The sequence below is a fragment of the Myxocyprinus asiaticus genome, chromosome 31 (assembly GCF_019703515.2).
Source record: "Myxocyprinus asiaticus isolate MX2 ecotype Aquarium Trade chromosome 31, UBuf_Myxa_2, whole genome shotgun sequence".
Classification (NCBI taxonomy): Eukaryota; Metazoa; Chordata; class Actinopteri; order Cypriniformes; family Catostomidae; genus Myxocyprinus; species Myxocyprinus asiaticus.
In genome coordinates, this window is record NC_059374.1 from 33,200,182 (window position 1) to 33,221,156 (window position 20,975).

The following is a 20,975-nucleotide window of genomic DNA, read 5'->3' on the forward strand; positions in this document are numbered from 1 at the left end:
CAGCTGTCCAAGAGTACTGATAACGCATATTCCAACGTGAAACTTTCACTGTTTCAACTCATTAAATTGAACTATGGAAAAGATTAAAAAAAACTTAACCTGAAATGAAAAGAAAATCTAATGTATATTTATATGTACTAAAAGTTAGGATATACTGTATAACATGCACTTTCCTTAACACAGTCATATATATTTTATCATCTAAAATCTTGATGCTGAAAAAAGTTCATGTTTATGTTATTTGCCATACCCTGCCATAACTACCCGTATCCTGGGCAAACTACATTTACTCATATATGTTTTTATCCAGCTTCAAGGTACAGTATACATTTTTACAGTATGCGATTTATCTGGGAATTGAACCCATGACCTCAGTGTTGTTTGTGCCATACTCTACTAATTAAGGTAAAGGCAGTAATCCAGAATAATCCAGTAATCCAAAGTAAGATAGCCTAAACTAAAATTTGTTACTAAACAATTAACTTTAAGACTGTGTCCAAGTGTGCTTACCATCTATATGGGGCATGGTGACAGTTACTTTAATAAGGTTGGGATGCTCTGGATCTTCAGCCCCCGTGTAGCGCAGCCTGGCAGAGAAAGGTTCAGCTCCAACTGTACCAACAACCCGAGGCTGGCACATACCTGATTACAAAATGAAAAACTTTAAACAGCAGCATCTTAAAGGAGTCGCATCTGAAAAGTCAAAATTTCTGTTCCCTATCTGTCACTCACTCGAAGTTGTGTCAATGTAGTGACACTAAGGGTCACTTTTGGGAGCCCCAAACACTTCTGCTTTTTTGAAAAAAGGCCAATGAGAATTGGCGAGTGGAATTTGCATGCCACTCCCCCGGACATACGGGTATAAAAGGAGCTGGTATGCAACCACTCATTCAGATTTTCTCTTCGGAGCCGAGCGGTTGTATTCAATGCACTGAATTCAATTCCCTCCAAAGACTGGACGACTGTTTCCGAAGGAGGAAGCCCAGCCGAAGCCTCTGTGTCAGACTGGACGAGCCCGCTTTCTGATGCTGCGCTTGATAACTCATCGTCTTCCCGAGCTCCGAACGAGAAGTCGAACTCGTGCTGAGATGAGCCGGCGGTCTCATGCAAGAGCCCGATTGGGGCAAGCGAGCGTGCTGGGTAATGGGAGGTCCATGGGGGGATACCCGGCGGAGGTGGTCCCATTGATATCCCCAAATCGCCCCCCAGCCACGCCCCGCCCCCATTCCTTTCTTCCCAGAAGTGCATGAGGAGCTGACAAGATTGTGGGAGGCACCTTTTACTGCCCGGTCCCAGAAGTCAGCTCCCCTGCTCTCACTACCCTCCATGGTGGAGTGGCCAGGGGGTATTCGGTGATCCCCCAGGTGGATAAGTCGAAGCTCCTGTCCAGGGCCTGTAGGTTTACGTCGTCCCTGACGACTGTGGCCTGCTGTGCTGCTGGACAAGCCGGTCCCCCTCACCTGGAGTTTGGGCGCATGGCACACGCTTTCCAACCCGTCACGATGGCTGACCCGGACCGTCCGACTCGGCTATGCGATTCAGTTCACCAGGCAGCCTCCCAGGTTCAGCGGCATCCACTTCACCTCGGTGAAGGGCAAGAACGCCGCTACCATGTGTGCGGAGATCGCTACCCTTCTGTGCAAGGGTGCAATAGAGCCTGTCCCTCCAGCCGAGATGAAGAAAGGGTTCTATAGCCCTTACTGCAACATACCGAAGAAAGGCAGTGGGTTGCAACCAATCCTGGACCTGTGAGTACTGAACCAGGCATGCACAGACTCCCGTCTAAGATTCTGACACAAAAATGCACTCTAACGAGCATCCAGCATCAAGATTGGTTCAAGGCGGTAGACCTGAAGGATGCATACTTCCACGTCTTGGTCTTACCTCGACACAGACCCTTCCTGCGGTTTGCCTTCGACGGCAAAGGCGTACCAGTAAAAGGTCCTCCCCCTCGGCCTGTCCTTGTCCCCTCGTGTCTTCACGAAGGTCTCAGAGGCAGCCCTTGCCCCGCTAAGGGAAGTGAGCATCCACATCCTCGATGACTGGCTAATCCTAGCTCACTCTCGAGAGTTGCTGTGCGCACACAGGGACCTCGTGCTCCGGCACCTCAGCCGACTGGGGCTTCGGGTCAACTGGGAAAAGAGGTTCCCTGGTTCAGAGCATCTCTTTTCTCAGTTTGGAGTTGGAAACAGTCTCGCCTCACGAACAAGAGCACGCCGTCGGTGCTGAACTGTCTGAAGGCGTTCAGATGGAGGACAGCGGTTCCACTGAAACTTTTTCAGAGGCTCCTGGGGCATATGGCATCATCAGCGGTGACCACACCACTCGGGCTGATGCATATGAGACTACTTCAGCACTAGCTTCAGACTCCAGTCCCGAGGTGGGCATGGTGCCGTGGGACACATCGCGTGACCATCACGCCGATCTGTCGCCGCCTCTTCAGCCCTTGGACCGACCTTGCATTTCTATGGGCAGGGGTTCCCCTAGAGCAGGTCTCCAGGCTCGTTGTGGTTACAACAGACGCCTCCAAGACGGGCTGGGGCACCGGATGCAACGGGCACCTGGACTGGCCCGTGGCTGTGTTGGCACATCAACTGCCTAGAGTTGTTGAAAGTACTGCTCGCCCTGCGGAGGTTCTGGCTGTTGATCCAGGGTAAGCATGTGTTGGTCCGGACGGACAACATAGCAACGGTAGCATACATCAACCGTCAAGGCGGTCTACGCTCCCGTTGCATGTCACAACTCGCCCGCCATCTCCTCCTCTGGAGTCAGCAGCACCTCAAGTCGCTATGAGCCACTCACATCCCAGGCGACCTCAACACCGCAGCAGACGCACTGTCACATCAGGTTACCCTCAGGGGAGAGTGGAGACTCCACCCTCAGGTGGTCCAGCTGATATGGAGTCGATTCGGTAGAGCACAGGTAGACCTGTTTGCTTCCCGGGAATCCTCCCACTGCCCGTTTTGGTACGCCCTGACTGAGGCACCCCTCAGTATAGATGCACTGGCACACAGCTGGCTCCCTGGACTACGCAAATATGCATTTCCCCCAGTGAGCCTACTTGCACAGACCCTGTGCAAGGTCAGGGAGGACGAGGAGCAGGTCGTCCTAGTAGCAACCTACTGGCCCACCCAGACGTGGTTCTCACACTCCTCGCGACAGCCCCCCCCCCCCGACAAATTCCCCTGAGGAAGGACCTTTTTTTCTCAGGGACGGTGCACCATCTGGCACCCGTGACCAGACCTCTGGAATCTCCACGTCTGGCCCCTGGACGGGATGTGGAAGACCTAAGTGGCCTACCACCCACGTGGTAGACATGATCACTCAGGCTAGGGCTCCCTCTATGAGGCACCTGTATGCCTTGAAGTGGCGTTTGTTTGCTAAGTGGTGTTCTTCTCGATGCAAAGACCCCCAGAGATGTGTAGTCGGATTGGTGCTTTCCTTCCTGCAGGAGAGGCTGGAGGGGCGGCTGTCACGATGCAATAGATGGTAAGTACTTGGGGAAGCACGACTTGATCATCAGGTTTCTGAGAGGCGCTAGGAGGTTGAATCCCTCCAGACCGCACCTCGTCCCCTCGTGGGACCTCTCTGTAGTCCTTCGGGCTCCCTTTGAGCTCTTGGAGTCAGCTGAACTTAAGGCACTCTCTTTGAAGACTGCCCTCCTGACTGTGCTCACTTCCATCAAAAGGGTTGGGGACCTGCAGGCATTCTCTGTCAGCGAATTGTGCCTGGAGTTCGGTCCGAGTTACTCTCACGTGATCCTGAGACCCCGACTGGGCTATGTGCCCAAGGTTCCCATGACCCCTTTTAGGGATCAGGTGGTGAACCTGCAAGCGCTGCCCCAGGAGGAGGCAGACCCAGCCTTGGCATTGCTGTGTCCAGTGCGAGCTTTACACATCTATTTGGATCGCACGCAGAGCCTTAGAAGCTCCGAGCAGCTCTTTGTCTGCTTTGGTGGACAGTGGAAATGAAGCGCTGTCTCCAAACAGAGGATTGCCCACTGGGTCATTGACGCCATTGCTATGGCATATCAGGCTCAGGATGTGCCACCCCTGCGGGGTTACAAGCCCACTCTACCAGGAGTGTGGCGGCCTCCTGGGCTCTGGCCAGTGGCGCCTCTTTGGCAGACATCTGCCTTTGCGAGGTTCTACAATCTCCGGGTTTAGCCGGTCTCATCCCGTGTATTGGCAGGCACGAGCAGGTAAGTTCTGGGACAGCTGGCCAGGTGTACCGCTGGCACATAGTGCCTTTCCCCTCCCTTGAGGTGAAGACGTGCGTTCTTGACTCCCAGTCGTGTTTACAGACTGTGATCCCTGGATGACATTCCTCCTTAGCCCTCTGGCAGTTGAGTTTGTGGAGAAACTCTCTGACCGGCCCAGTACGTGCGCTAATGAGCCCCTGTACTGAGGTAGGTGCTCCACATGTGCATGTTCCCCGAAAGCGACCACGTGATATCTTCCGCAAAATCGTTTCCCTGATGGCAAACTGTGTCTTCCTTGGGCAGAGGCCCTTCTGCCCCTGGTCACCATGCTCTGTAGAAACTCCTCCCTCTTCAGGTAGGACCTACCATGGGACCTCTCCACATGATATACTTCCGACAAGACTCGGTAAGACCATGTGACGTATTCCACTCAAAATACCCTCCCCTCTTTTTGGGCGGGGGTGTGGTCTCTGCGGTGTCTTCCCCTTGGGAGGGACACCCCCTGATGCAGACACTTATGGCTCCCAGACAGTAAACAAATTCCACTCATTTTGGGAAGAAAAGAGAGGGATAGAGGCCTCGGCTGGGCTAGCCTGTCCCTATAGTTGGGCAGTTGACTTGTTCCTGATGGACCGTTCGACGCTCATAAGAGCGTTGGGGGAGGTTACGTGACGGCCTGGTGCGCTGGCTACGAGGCACACAGCGGTCTGCCCGTCACACACCGCCAGTTCATGTAACACAGTTCAGATAGTTGTGGCGTTTTGTATAGAGACCACTAGTGTCACTACATCGACACAACGTCGAGTGAGTGACAGATAGGGAAAGTCATGGTTACTTTCGTAACCTCCGTTCCCTGATGGAGGGAACAAGATTTTGTGTCCCTCTTGCCACAATGCTGAACTACCCACTGAAATGGCCAGGACCTGGTCTCGGCTCCTCAGCACAAAACCTGAATGAGTGGTTGCATACCAGCTCCTTTTATACCCGTATGTCCGGGGGAGTGGCATGCAAATTCCACTCGCCAATTCTCATTGGCCTTTTTTCAAAAAAGCAGAGCTGTTTGGGGCTCCCAAGAGTGACCCCTAGTGTCACTACATCGACACAATGTCTCGTTCCCTCCATCAGGGAACGGAGGTTAAGAAAGTAACCATGACGTTATCTTTTGAAGTAAAATTATTAGACTACAATGTAAACATACTTAAACATTCAAAACATAAAACTCCCTTTCCAGTCCAAAAAAGAACCTTTATTGCAACTTACAGTAGATTCGATTTCAAAAACATAAGCACATTAATGACAGTCACTCACCCTCGTCCAGGCTGATGGAGACTATTGGGCTGGTGAGCTCCAGGCCTTCATCCCCATTGGTGTTGACAGCCCGGGCTGCACACTGCACTCGCGAGCCTGCCTGGAAATACACTGAGTCTAGAGTGATCGTTTTGGAGGAGGTGAAGAAGGTATCAAAGTCCACCTCCTTCATGGGGCTGGTCACACCATCAGGTCCCGTGGGGGCGCTGACCAGCCAGCGGTAGCGGGTCAGTGTGTTATTGATGTTCTCAGCAACACAAATGGAGCCAGTCCGGTCAAAATCAGGAAACTTAGAGTTGCATGACTTTGGAAGAAAGAAATTAACAGAGAAAGATATTGAGAATAAGGCAATGGTAATTCTGATACGATGATGTCATCTTATTCCACACCAAGCTGATATTTCATACAATAAAAGACCCCAAAAATTTGTGAGTGATTTCAAAAAGAGTTAATTATTTGCTATAAGCTACAGGAAAATCACAAGATTAGTGTACGGAAACAAGTTGTTCAGACAAACAAGCAAATATCAGATTTTATTTTGATTTATCCAACTCAAATATATTTTGTTTTATGTCTTAATAGAAAAAAAACAAAAAAAAAAACAGATGAAATCTGTCTCTTTTGACATTTGTATGTGGTTTGAAATGATTCGTTTAAACTATCAGATCGGATTTCAAGTAGGTTTTTTTCCCTTATTCGGGATGTTACGTACACTACCGGTCAAAAGTTTTGAAACACTTACTCATTCTTTATTATAATTGTTTTTTTCACATTTTAGAATAAAAGTCATCAAAACTATGGAATAACATAAATGGAACTATGGGAATTATGTTGTGACTAAAAAAAATCCAAAATAAATAAAAAATGTGTTATATTTTAGCATCTTCAAAGTAGTCACCCTTTGCCTAGAATTTGCAGACATGTACTCTTGACATTTTCTCAACCAACCAATCAAGATCATGAGAAACATTTCAGTCAAGTGTTTCAAAACTTTTGACCGGTAGTGTATGTGTTATGTCATAAACACTCACTGAGCACTTTATTAGGAACACCAATACACCTACTTATTCATGCAATTATCTAATCAGCCAATTGTGAGGCAGCAGTGCAATGCATAAAATCATGCAGATATGGGTCAGGATCTTCAGTTAATGTTAACATCAACCATCAGAATGGGGAAAAATTTGATCTCAGTGATTTCGACATTGGCATGATTGTTGGTGCCAGACGGGCTGGTTTGAGTATTTCTGTAACTGCTGATCTCCTGGTATTTTCATGCACAACAGTCTCTAGAGTTTACTCAGAATGGTGCCAAAAACAAATAACATCCAGTGAGCGGCAGTTTTGTGGACGGAAATGCCTTGTTGATGAGAGAGGCCAGACTGGTTCGAGCTGACAGAAAGGCTACAGTAACTCAGATAACCACTCTGTACAATTGTAGTGAGCAGAAGAGCATCCACTCAGCTTTTTCTCCTGCTTCGTTTAAACTTGTGGCAGGCACCACAGCGTGAACTGCATAAAGCATGTAATAGTGTCAGGTGCACTCTCAGCTATGCTTATGTAAACAAAGATGTCTCGCACGCCAGTTTCAAATGGGGGAGATGACGAATTAACACTGATATTTCAGTCGGTCCCTCACACAACACTATCAAATGGCTTCAGAAGAATTTATATATAAGGCATAAGAGTTAAGGACAACTTGTATGGTGCTTTAGGAACTTGGACAGCCTATCACCATACTCTCATCCCTCAGTCATGTCGCTGACATGTAGTACCTGTTACTTTTCCCAGCGCTGGCCAGGATGGGCCAATCACAGTCGTTTATTCTTACTGGAAGTTTACTGGAGTTTAAAAATGCTTTTATAGATACTACTGAGGTGGATTAACATTATCATTATCTTTAAAAAATAAATTTAAAAAATCCAGTGTAAATGTCTCCATTGAGAGAAGAACTTTCTGCTATTTAAATGCAGATGAATGGAGGATTCGGTCTGCAGTGTGTTCATGCCCAGGGGTTGCTCCTGCAGCAGTATCACTTTTTATTTATTTATTTTTCCTTCTGTTTTTGTGTGGTTTGAAAGTTTATAGGCATTGTGACAAATGTTCATTCATTCAGATTCTTTTTTAGTGAAGTGTAACTTTTCATTCAGTTTTCATAGTATTTTTAAATAAAACTTTTTTTACGTGATATGAAGATGAAAGAAAATGCTGTTAATCTTGTACATTTTGATCACTTTTGGTTAGGTTTTTTTTTTAAGGGGGGGGGGGTGGGGCGTGAAAGTTTTTGTTGTTTCAAAGGGGGGGCATGACCAAATAAATTTGAGAACCACTGCCGTATAGTAAACTATGGGAATTTGCTTTATACTGTATTCGTTGACTAATAAAACAGATCCAATTTCATCAGAGTTCAGACAATCATTTCTAAATTGTATGCAGTGTGAACAAAGCCTAAGAAAATTCTCTGAACTTAACCCTTACTGACTTACCTTTAGAAGTTGGTCAAGAACTAGTGAGACTAACACCTACCGTGACACAGACTACAGGATATCCTGCGATTGGCTGAGCGTCTCTAGTCCTGCCTGTATCATCGTACTGCAACAGAGACACTACTACTGGCACAGAGGGGAAGGTCACATCGGCCATACTGTTGGTCTCCTCAATGTAGATGATGGCTTTGGTCACCTAAAGGTTCAAAAGATATGTTATAATGCACACAGTGTGGATTTCTATTTGGAACTGTGGACAACATGTGAATCGTATTGATTGACCAGCAAGGACTGTTTTTTGGCGTATGCTTTGTTTCAGTTGCCCCAGGGCAAGCATATTTTCAAATAGTACCTGAATCTCTGCTACCATGTTCTCATCAGGTTTCAGATGGACAGTGAAGGCCTCTCTCATCTCTCGCATACCATCATATAGAATTTCCACCTCCACGATGTGCTCTGTCTCTCCCTCTTTAAACTCAACATCTGCATAGGGGAAATTTGTTATTTTCATGTTTGTTTTTGATCACCTTTAATATGTAAATGGTATCGTATTTTTTTTTTTTTTTTTTTTAAGTATGAAAATGTTTTTTGTTGATAACCTATAAGGAACAACACAAATGTGAGGGTGAACCAATGATGCATTCCATTAGATCTTACCTTCTGAGATAGGGTGGTAATCTTCTCCAGACGAGGCCGAGCCATCCTTAGTGTGGACACGAACTACCGATACTTTAGATGTGTCTCCAACCCTCTGCACTGGGATCCTCACCACTGACAGTTGTCCAGACTCACTGGGTTCACTGACACTGAACTTGGTTGCCCCAAACCGGATAATGGCCTCTGGGGATGGAAGATCATGGGAAAGAAGAGGTATCAGCTTACAGCTTAAGCATGATGGATTCTAAAGTTTTTTTTTTAAACATTATACAGCTTACATCTTAACTAGCCCTGAATAAAAAAAAAACTCTCATAAAACTAGATTCTTATAATGAGGATTGTTGATCAACATACTCTATTCATTGTGCACATCTATGTTATAGCCATACAACTTCATCCTTCAGCTGTTAAAGGTGCACTCAGTAATTTTTTGAAGTATGTCGAAATGGCTTACATTGGCTTACACTGACACCTAGTGGCCTGGATGCTGCATCATTCAAACACAGTAGTTTTCAGTTACCAATGTCATTGTAGAAATTCACTTTACACAGTAAACCAGGATTAATTTAATCCATGAATGATAGTGTCCAATAACAGGGCAGTTACTGAGATTAAGCGAGTAGTATTCAGCTGGTCATTTGATGCTAGCATGGCTATCCCCATGAGGCGCCCCAGCCCCATGTTGAATAAAAGAGCTTTTATAAGGTTACTGATATGACTGAACTCTTGATCTCACATGAGAGATCATGTTTTTATACATATGTTTTAAAATTACTATTTATTTATTTAGAAGTAAAACTTTTTAAATGAGGAACAATGTAAATTAAGAAAGTACTTTCTGGGACACTGCGAGAAAACAACAAAATTAACACAAATGGTTACAGGAATCTGGGAGTGTCTTACTGTCAGCATCATCCTTTATCTTGATGAGTGTCTCATTCTGAGCCCCAACAGACGCCCCGAACGGAGACTCACTCTTGGGGCTTCCCAGCACCAGTCTGAGCTCCTCATCTTCCTCATGTTCAGTATCATCCACAAGAATGAGAACACATGGCTTCTCCACCTCTCCTACACACACATTCACATGCTCTACCAGTTGAGCTACAGGAACTTAAAGCAGTCACCCTTTCCTTCTGTATTTCCTTCAGAATAACCATTCAGAATAAAACAAACATTCTTAACGATACCTACAAAACTCACCTGGTAAAAAGACAATGGTGGAGACGTCTGTGTTTGGCCTCTCATTGAAGTCCATCATGACTTGGGCCGAGCCCTGGCGACTGTAACACCGTATGCTGGACTTGTAGCTCAGATCTCCACTACGGTACACAATAGCAGATATCTGGCCATCATTCTCATTACCTGTGTATGCTGGATCTCGGAATTGCACCTTGGGCACTGAGGATAAAAACAAAAGTGTCTTAAATTCAAAAGCCTGAAATTAAACCATATGTTTGATCTTATTTTGAGGGGATTGTCTATTTTATTTCTTAAAGGAATATTCCGGGTTCAATACAAGTTAAGCTCAATCGACAGCATTCATGTAAGGAATAATTGACGACGGACCGTTGAATTATTGAAAAATAATGCACACCCGAATGTGTGTGTGTGAGCAAGAGAGAGGGGGAGGGGTAGTGCGGTGCTTTCCATTATAGCTATGTGAGGCTGATTAGGGCGAAATATATTGAAACATTAAAAGTTTCACATATTAAAAGTTATTTCGGATAATAGAAACTGTTGTATTGATCGAGTCGCAGGGGGTGCGGCTCTATTTGTTGGTAACGACACGAGTCTCAATGTGTGTGTGTGTGTGCATGCGCGTGCGTATGTATGTGTGTGAGCGTAAGTGCGGGGGAGATGACGGAGCTTTTCAACCGAAATTTAAATAAATGTAGGACATTATAGACACTGTTTGACATTCTTAACCGATTTATTTTAACCAATGTCTTTGTTTATATGGTTATTTTGCTGTGGTGGCATGTAAGTTGTGTGTGTGTGTGTGTGGGTGAGACGAGAGTGAAAGTGTGTGTGAGAGAGAGAGAGAGAGAGGGAGAGTCCAAGGATGCTTTTCAATCGATACTGAAATAAATTTAGGATATTATAGACGATGATTGTCATTCATATCCAATGTACTTTGTGTCCAGTGTCTTTGTTTTAATTGGTTATTTTGTTGTGGTAGCCTGTAGGGCTCATTGAAATAACTGAAATAATTTGGTGAAGTGATATGGAACCGTTAAGCGGTCAAGACCTGGAACTACTTCATAGCCGTGCGTTTACTTGAAAAATAATTGCACACCTTAGAACGTCTGTCAACCAATAAGAATCAAGCATTCAACAGACCCGTGGTATAAGGCATATTAATGATTACCCCAAAAATTATTTCAAATTATCCCAAATCGAGGTTACAGTGAGGCAGTTTCAAATGGAAGTGAATGTGGCCAATTTTAAGAGGGTTTAAAGGCAGAAATGTGAAACTTATCCTTTTATAAAAGCACAAACATTAATTCTCCTGTTAAAACTTGTGTATTATTTGAGTTGTAATTTGTGCATTTTTGTGGTCATTTTTGGGCTTTAACTTTACACAGAAATGGTAAGCGATTTTATCACACTAAAATAATGTAACATGCATATTGTTTATGTCTTGTGACTATGCTTTTGAAAGTGAGTATTTTTTATTTCTTTTTTTGGATTTTTCCCAATTTTCTCCCAATTTGGAATGCCCAATTCCCAATGTGCTTTTAAGTCCTCATGGTCGCGTAGTGATTCGCCTCAGTCCGGGTGGCGGAGGACAAATCTCAGTTCCCTCCGTGTCTGAGGTCGTCAACCCGCACATCTTATCACGTGGCTTGTTGAGCGCGTTGACACGGAGACATAGCGCGTGTGGAGGCTTCACGGCATCCACCGTGGCAACCACGCTCAACTCACCACGTGCCCCACCGAGAACGAACCACATTATAGCGATCACGAGGAGGTTATCCCATGTGACTCTAACCTACCTAGCAACCGGGTCAATTTGGTTGCTTAGGAGACCTGGCAGGAGTCACTCAGCATGCCCTGGGATTCAAACTAGCGAACTCCAAGGGTGGTAGCCAGCGTCTTTACCACTGAGCTACCCAGGCCTCCCTAAAAGTGAGTATTTTAACGTTATTTCACTGTAACCCAGATTTTTGCTTTTTTTGAAGAAAAAGAGGGATGAGTCAAAAATATATTTTTTGTGGTTATCAACATTATGCCACAAATGCTATCAATTGAGCTCAACTTGTATTCAACCCAGAATATTCTTTTAATACTTGAACATTGTTGCAAGGCAATCGATTTGATACATACAGCTGTGCTAGTTTCTTGTCTCTTATATTACTCTGCAGTCTCTTTCTTCTGACATAATAAAATTTTTGTATATTTCTTTCTTTCGCAAGTAGCAGTGTTATAAGTGGAATAATGTACAGTCAGCCGGTCATTATGGCTAAATAAACCCCTTAAGGGCCACACAGTACCCCTCTACTTTGCGTTGAGTCCTTCCTGAGATACTGTAAAAAAAAACTGAAGTTTATTGTAAGACCACTTACAATCTGAGATGGAGTCATTGATGTAGATAGTGGCTTTTCCTAATTCTCCCAGTATACCATTCATGGGCATACGGAGAACCAGCTCAAACTTTTCTGGTCCCTCCAGAACAGGCTGTCCCAGGTCATCCAAGATTGTGACCCTGAACGTCTGCATGTTGACGCCCGGGGAAAAGTCCAGGTTCTTACTAATCCCAACATAGTCCACACCAGCTGTGTTAAATGTTTTACAGAATGTTAGTAGATCAATGCAGAAAATATTCCACAAATAAAAAAGCAAAAAGCACTGAAAAAAGTTCCTAGTCCTAATCAGTATCGTTATCTTTAAAATTAAAAAAATTAAAAAATTAAAAAAATAATCCAAACATCCTGAAAACAAGTTACATTTACATAAAAAGCTGAATTGTCATGTATTACGGTCTTATTCAATGTATCTTGAATAAAAGTGTATTTTCTATTGTTACAGTTTTGCCTTGTGCAGATTTTTCACTTGCTTTTATCATAAACCTTACTACATTTATTATTTAATTTAATATTTTATACTAGGTATTTTTGAGTGCATGGAGATTGTTGTTCCATTACTTTTAATTGAATGATCTGCCACTAAGTTGCATGCTATTGTGGTTTCATCGATTTCATATTTACCTACTAAAAAATTAACTGAGATTGATCGCGGCTTGGTGGTTCTCAGTCAGAATGAACTACAACGTGAACCAGACCAGACAGCCAGTAATCAAAATCTGGCTCCGCATGACTAGTACAGAAAAACCTTCACACTTGTATGGGAGTACTTTGTGTGAGGCCAACCCATAAACAGCCTACAATGATCAAGGACGGTCCTGGTTGTTTCCAAAAAATTAAAACATTTCTAGATCATTTTTGATAGTGGCATTGAAGGCCTGGTTATTTTTTACCTCTTGTCAGTCATACCACATCTAAGAGGGGCATAGCTCTTTTCCTCTGTTGCTGTCTATTGTCTATTGTTATATGTGTGTTGAAAAGCCAGTGGGGCCTGTAGCAGCATATTATTGTCTCATGGTGTGGATTTCACGAAATACAAGCTCGACAATGTGTAATGGCACAACCAAGCATGTTTATAGTAATTATATACAAAAGCGTCTGTGCATGTAATGCTAAGAGCTGGCATATCAACTAACCTTGTCTGATACATACCTTCGGCTGAAACAGGGTCAGTTTTTCGAGACCGCACTGTGACCGTTCCAGTTTTGGAGAGGTCACTTCCTGTTCTCCAGACCCGCACTTCGACATATCCGTCACTCTCATCCACATGGTATTCCACGTCGCCAAAATAGAAAACTGGTGCTGTTAGAAAACAATTACTTTGATGTAAACAGAGGTAGTATTATTTGGTGCATTGGGAGCACTAATTAATAATGTCATGCACTGTAAACTATTTGTGCGTTTGTGAATTAGAAAAAAAAAAGAAATCGGTAACACTTAAGTACAATAAGGTTCCTTTTTGTTAACATTAGTTAACAACATTAGTTACATAAACTAACAATGAACAATACTTTTACAGCATTTAGTAATCTTAGCTGATGTTAATTTCAACATATACTAACACATTTTTTAAATCAAAAGCTGTGTTTGTTAACATTAGTTAATGCACTATGAACTAACATGAACTAACAATGAACAATAGTATTTTTATTAACTAACATTAACAAAGATTAATACATTCTGTAAACAATATATTGTTAATTGTTTGATTATGATACCTAATGCATAAACTAATGTTATCGAATGGAACCTTACTGTAAAGTGTTAGCAAGAAATCGTACATCTGTAGATGAAAAACAAATACATTAATCTGCATATTGTATATTACATATTTAAGACCCAAAAAATACTCTATTTAAGTACATGAACACAAATGTTTCTACCTGTGCAAGCCATAACGCAACTGCATTCTCAGGGTTCTCAAAAGGAGTGCTATAGTGACATTAGCATACAAAATAACACACATTTTCCTCTTTTAGGTCAATAACATTCAGAATCTTGCTGTGAAAGTTAGATTAAAGTTAAGTTAGTTAAATTGTTGACGTTTATAGCTAGATAGCTGAAATATAACATCTGGTTTATTGGGTCGTGTCTAGAAGGTAACCTCCAGGTTACCAAGTCTCACAAGAGCCACATGTGACATTCACACACTGTGTTTAATGTGTTTATTTGGAGTCTCACAGAAATCCTACACCTACCCCTACCCCTAAACCTAACCCTAACCTTAGCACTTGTTCTAAATCTAACCCTTAAACTAAACTTAGTACCAGCGAATGAGAATCTCGTGAGACTTGGTTACCGGGAGGTTGCCTTCAAGAAACTACCTATCAAACCACGTTATATTTCATGTGTCTAGCTATAAACATGTCGACATTTTAACTAACTTAACTTTAATATAACCTAACCCTAACCTTGAACCTAGCCCTAAATCTAACCCTAAAACTAACCTTAGTAACAGTGAATGATACTCTGGTGAGACTAAGTTTGCTGGGGTGTTACCTTCTAGACAGGGCAAGTTTAGTGGCACAGACATTTGAAGGCAACTCTATCGCCCCCTTGAGTATGGAGGGGTTTTTTTTACTGACAAAGAAGCACAAGAACTCAACAGTACTGCATGCTTGCTATGTATTAGCTAAGCATTCGCGTCTGCGTAAAGTATATTTCTGGCATTAAAGCAAAAGTGCCATTTTTTTAATGTTAAAATTCACTCAATTCTCAATTTAATATGCAGATACAACTATAAGTAGGCCATTTGTAGAATGCTTTGCTCTGTTTGTTTGATCATTCTGACCAGCCTGACACATCCATATTGGCCTAAACAATAGCACAAGTTTTGGGAGGGACTCTCTCTATTTAAAACAAAAAGTATTTTTGAAATTCTGTTTTGTAAAGCTATTGGCGCAGAAATCACACACACTTCAGTTTTAATGTCTAACTACTCCCTTTTCTTTTTGCAATTACAATGTTAACACAATACATGTACTAAAAGGGTAATTTATTTATTTAATGCTGGAGGCATGTGTTTTAAATATAGATGTCATTATAATTCACACATTTATAAATACACAAAAACCTCACGGTACAAAAAGAATCATTTTCATTTTGCTGTCAAAAACTTTACAGGATATTGACTTTGAGAACAATGAGCCGTCTGAGGTAGCTTTGAAAAAAGGAACAGGGGATGCAGACACAGACGGGCTGGTCTGGACCTGTTTGTCTGCAATTAAAACTTTACCTGTCTTGGAATTCCTCCATAGCCAAATTCACCATCCACTGTCAAGTCCTTGTTCGTAGCTCACTAACACCATTACTGCTGGTGAAAGACCAATGTCACACTTGGCTTCCAAATGTGTTTTCTTGGAAGACACTGTGTCATCTACTGAAACTGATTGGGGGTAGCACATTGAAGGTGTTGATGGAGTTTAAGCTCCTATACGTCCACGGTAAGAAGCATAACTAAGCACATGGAAAATAAATACAGACAAGTCTTTTTGTTCTTGTGTGGTATGGGAGTCTCACAGGCAAGTGCACAAGGTGGTAATAAAGAACAGCAGGTTCATTTTTCCACTTAAAATAACACCAAACTGTTGTCACATCAGAATGGAATGTACTGTTGAGGGCATGCAAGGTGCTTAGTGATGCTTTAATTGTCATCACACTTTTTATTTTTTTTAAATAGAACCATTTCTGCATTTTAGATTTTTCATGTGAGGCCCCATCTTGGAATGGTTTAACATGCCACCAAAGGGTTCTCCAAGCTCTTCCTAGCAACCATGAAAACCATCATGATGTTCCAAACCCTGTCTTAAGATAAGTCGTGCCAGGTTTGGCATCAATGATGTCAAACAACATGACTTTAGCATATCTTGTGACCAAACGCCACACAACACATTTAAATGTTTTGAGCTGAATGCAAGTGTGAATTAGATTTGAGATTTTCAGTGAATAAAGACTTTTTTTGGTCTGTTCCACACACAAAACTATCATATGGCTTCAGAAGATATGGAATATAGCACAGAAGTCATTTGGAATGCTTTTATGGGACTTTTCTGGTGCTTTTTTATTTTTACAACCTTGACAGTGTAAATCACCATTCACTTTCACAGAATGTAAAAGAGCAGATTGGATATTCTGCTAAATATCTTTCTAAGAAAGTCATATGGGTTTGGAACAACATGAGTAAAATATTACAACATGTTTGATCAACTATCCATGTAATAAATTAATCCTTATTTTTAGAGCAACCAGTCCGAATTGCTCCATTAAGGTCTTTTTTTGGAGTGGGAACCACATTAGCCAATTTCAATAAAAATCACAGAAAACAAATAAACATGACACGACCAAACAAATTTCATGCTTAATGTGCTCAAACAACCTGCATTTATGATCAAAGGCTAAACTTAATCAACTTACAAAAATGCCAAAAGTCAGCATGCACTTTCAATAAAAAGTACAGTATGTTGCTTTAGTGCAAGTTGTGTAAAAACGCTAACAACTAATATATCTTCAGGCTCTGCCTAGAGGCTTCGGTCCAAGGGCGAAAATAAGACTCAATTGTTCGTGTGGTGAAAATTACATTATAAAGTGCTCACTTCAGTAAAAGAGAGAGGTAGTTATCTCCTGCTTTATCTAGGTGATGGAGACACATTAAATATAATTGCATGATGTGCCTTGGCAGTGCCAGTTCCTGTCCCTGCAGAGATATAAAGTGCTGTGGGCGAAGCAGAGCTTTGACTGGAAGGTGATCCGAACTGATTGCTTTGGTTTCGCTTAGGGGGACTTGATTGTGGGTGCGTTTTAGAGTGTGTGTCTCAACGCTCGAAAATCAGATAAGGTTCATTTGTAAAAGGGACAAACTGTGAGCTTCAAAGCACCAAAGCCCATTAACTGAAAGGCAAACTCCTAAACAACCCAAACTACTGGCGCTTCACTGGGTGTATTAGGTTACCCACGTGGCATCCTGCCATGGCACTGGTGGGCTAAATTTGAACTACGTAATTGGGCTTTCTTTTCTTTAAAGGTACTGCAGTTAGGTACACTAATGCTCATTATCTTTCCAAACCTTGAATGATCTGGGCTGTACACATCACTCGAACACCCACTCTTCACTGGCACTTTACTCTGCTGCACGTTTGAACACTCTGGCCAAAAAAAAAAAAAAAACGTTTATAAGGAAAGACCGAAGAGACGTTAAATAGCACATGGAATTGTTTGACAAGCACAGTTTTCTTTCCTGTGTTGACTTATTTTCTATTACATCAGGAAGTTGGGGTGGAACATTTCAAAGGGCTATTTTTTTTTTTAAATAGACACAGCCTTTAGTTGATGTCACAGTCGCGAACCATGATTTGCTACAGCACTTGCTTTTACTTAATGGTTACACCACATTACTTTTTTAAGTCATTAAATAAAAAAACGTTCTAGAAAATGCTAGAAAAGTTTTTCAAAAATTAAACAAGCAAAAATGGACTCAAAGATTACATTTTTACAAGCTTGACATGTGTGTCGAGTTTTTGAACATTTCTAATATTTTATCATTTCAGACAACATTATTTGTCAATAACCCATAACTTACCACTCATCTGGGCAATCAGTGTTTCCTACATAGCTGTGTTTGTGTTCTGTTGCTCGTATTATTCTGCAGTTTCTACAAAAATGTCAACTTTATTTATTTATGTGGTAAAATATCAGGACCTTCACGCAAAAAGGAAAAAAAATTTAAAGTTAATTTTGACATAGATATAGATTATCTCAATGATAGCATACGGTCATGGACTAAAAGCCATAAAACTCCAATTTTGATTTCATGGGGTCTTTAACAAAAAGCTCCCTCTCACTCCAATTGAACTCTACGTATAGTAATTAAACCTCCTCATGAAAAAAGTAAAAATGCATACAAAAGTAATAATTTCAAAGACTAACATGTGGCATGAGCCCAGGGTAAGTGGCAGAATGTCTACTGGGAGTCTGGTGTGCAATTCTCACATATACACATTAGTGTAACTGTGGTTGAACTTTCCTTGGCATTCCCATCGAGCAACAGGCTATATAAAACAATACATTAAGCTAAAACCTCTGTAGAAAAAAAAATGGCAGAACACATTAGCACAGCTTCCTGAGTGAGATCACATAGTACACTTAGTGTTGTCACAATTATGAAATTTGGCTAACAATTAATTGTCAAACATATAATTGTGATTATGATGATCAACTGCCTGTTTAAGGGCTGTGACGATTAATTGTCTCGTTAAGGGATTTTATGATTAATTGTCATATAAACTGTCATATTGTTTAAGGTGTGCTTTTTTTCTGCATGTTTGCTTCATACACCTAAAAGTCATTTTTACATAAATTATTTAACTACAAATATATAAATAAAATAATAAAATTGTGATAAACTATGATTTCCTTTTAATTATTTAAAAACTTATGAATGTCATGAAAAATAAAATAAGTATCAATATATTATATATTTCTCTTTTTGGTCAACTTTAGTTCTGGTCAATTTTAAATTTACACGTTTTTTGAACTCATATATTTTACAATAAAATATATATTATATACATATATTATTATATTTATATTATATTATGCAATAGTAAAATATTTTTCCTAATTTTCCTAATTATTTTAATGCTCTGATTAAACCCACGAGCCCTTATTTGTCATGAAGTAAAACCTTTGAGGTTTCGTTTCATCATTTTATCACTCCACAGAAACAGAGTTAGCGTGCGTCTCCTCTTTGTCACTGTGTGTCATTAACACAGCGTGTATGAACCAGGAACATTTGCCATTACATGATCGTTTAAAGTGAAAACGGAGCACTTTGCGTTCACTATCAAAGTTTATACTTGTTCCTTTATATTTTCGCGGGAGTTTGGCACAAGCCTCTGCTGACAGTGTGTGCATCAGAGTGCTTCATGCACTCTTCAGGATAGGAGCTGGTTGACCTCTGCGGCTCAGTGATGCTCGGATGCGGAGTTCGACTGAACGACACACAAACGCACCATTCATGTCATTTATATAGTATATTACTGGTACCTTAAAATTCCCTTTCCCTTATTTGAGCATTAAAATGTGATTGGAATTTGAATGCCCAATAATCGCGGTTGTCTCAAATAACCGCAGTTAGATCAAATAACCGCAATCAGATGGTTATTTAATAATCGCGACAGGCATAACACATTTTCACAGGAGCTCTCCAATGAGATGCAACTGATTTGTGGTAAAAAGAAATAGGACACATTTACTGCAATCACATAAAAACACTCATGGGTACACATGAAAGGTGTCCATGGTTAAAGACAGGTGAAACAGAGGCTAACACAAGAGAAACCATTAGGATGCACATTGTGATTCACAGCCTAAATTTGTGATTGCAGGTTTATGCCACAATATGTTGCCATTGATTTTACTGAACATTGTCACTGTTTACAAAATGAGCTACACATACTGCGAATTCACTTAGAAGTTGCTCCACTTTTGCATGCCTTATTCACAAACTGCCCGCAACCCAACATACCCAGACGCTAAATGCACTGAAAATAGCGCTCCACCAAGAGAGTTTAAATTACGTTATTACTATTACTTTCAGTGCAAACATGCCTACTTTCATAACTTACATAATGCAAATTATGCTTATTAAAGATTAGGGTTCGGGTAAGAGCTAGAATGCTAGTAAAGCCCATGAAAAACAAATGGAAAATGGAATTTCATAAAAAGAGATGCACAATTTCTATTGATCATGGTAGAAGTAAAGTTGTAGGATAAGAAAAGATAGGATATAATGTCATGCATGCCATATTACCAGCTTGCGTTTCTGGCCTCCCGCTTTCGGATTCAATTGAATGGAAGCAAATGGAGCGCAAAATCTAGTATGACCAACCTTTTATTCATCAACTGATAATAAAAATAGTCAAGCCAGTATTATTTGTATAGCACTTTTTAATGTAGCACTGTAATGTCTTAAAGAAAAATTATAACCATGCATATACTGTATCCATACACACGGTGTAGTCGAGAGAATTTCAGCATTTTAAAGAGCCAAATCTTATACCCGAATTACAGTTGAGAAGTGTTGCTGTACAGTTCAAGTGAAGTGTGGCAGATTGCAATAGTCTGCTGCATCCTCCACAACTTACCACTCAGAACAATTCACAAGTTCGGAAACTGTGCCATGCAAATTGCGTTCGGCAAAAAATTTATTTAGATAATTCCTTTATTGGATCGGGTTCTAAAACACTGTAGACAGCATGTACAAATAAACGACGCTATCAGTGAGCACATTTCTATGCACCCCAATATGCTGATAACTGCCAAAAATGATAAAAAATATGTCCAAAAAATCAACACAAGGAAACCACGTTTACATGAGACTTGAAACCATCAGTGTCAGAATTCAGCCACTTATGTTGGTTGTGTTTTTGTTGTCTTTGTGGCAGAGCTCTGACATCCCTGTTTAGTGTTTTGTCTAGTCTGTGTAAGAATGCATGGCTCGCCCTTTTGGCGTTGTCATGCATTCTCTTGTCTTGCTGGTTTTTGGCACGAGTGCATTGCTCTTATGTCATCCTTACAGCATGCGCTCGTGTCAATTGTTTTGTGTTTGTCTCTCGCGACCTCGGGCGCGCTTCACGTTGCGCTCGCTTTGCGCTTTGCATCCGGGTCGCGATCCGCTGTCATGTCGTGCTGGGGTTTGGCCGCTTCGGTCTTGGTGCCTGTTTATTTGTGGTCGAACCCTCG

The 20,975-nt window shown here is 41.6% G+C and overlaps 1 protein-coding gene across 1 annotated transcript in view; it reads right to left on the reverse strand.

The window, feature by feature from the left end:
* Nucleotides 1-20,975, reverse strand: part of LOC127422165 (FRAS1-related extracellular matrix protein 2-like) — a 154,119-nt gene that overhangs the window by 20,864 nt on the left and 112,280 nt on the right. Inside the window, exons 8-16 of the mRNA XM_051665502.1 lie at nt 13,389-13,538; nt 12,219-12,428; nt 9,853-10,050; nt 9,556-9,720; nt 8,653-8,835; nt 8,348-8,478; nt 8,036-8,191; nt 5,510-5,813; nt 511-642 (exon numbers count right to left, since the gene is read on the reverse strand). Of these exons, the coding sequence (XP_051521462.1) occupies nt 511-642; nt 5,510-5,813; nt 8,036-8,191; nt 8,348-8,478; nt 8,653-8,835; nt 9,556-9,720; nt 9,853-10,050; nt 12,219-12,428; nt 13,389-13,538 (1,629 nt within the window). The remainder of the gene's footprint in view (nt 1-510; nt 643-5,509; nt 5,814-8,035; nt 8,192-8,347; nt 8,479-8,652; nt 8,836-9,555; nt 9,721-9,852; nt 10,051-12,218; nt 12,429-13,388; nt 13,539-20,975) is intronic.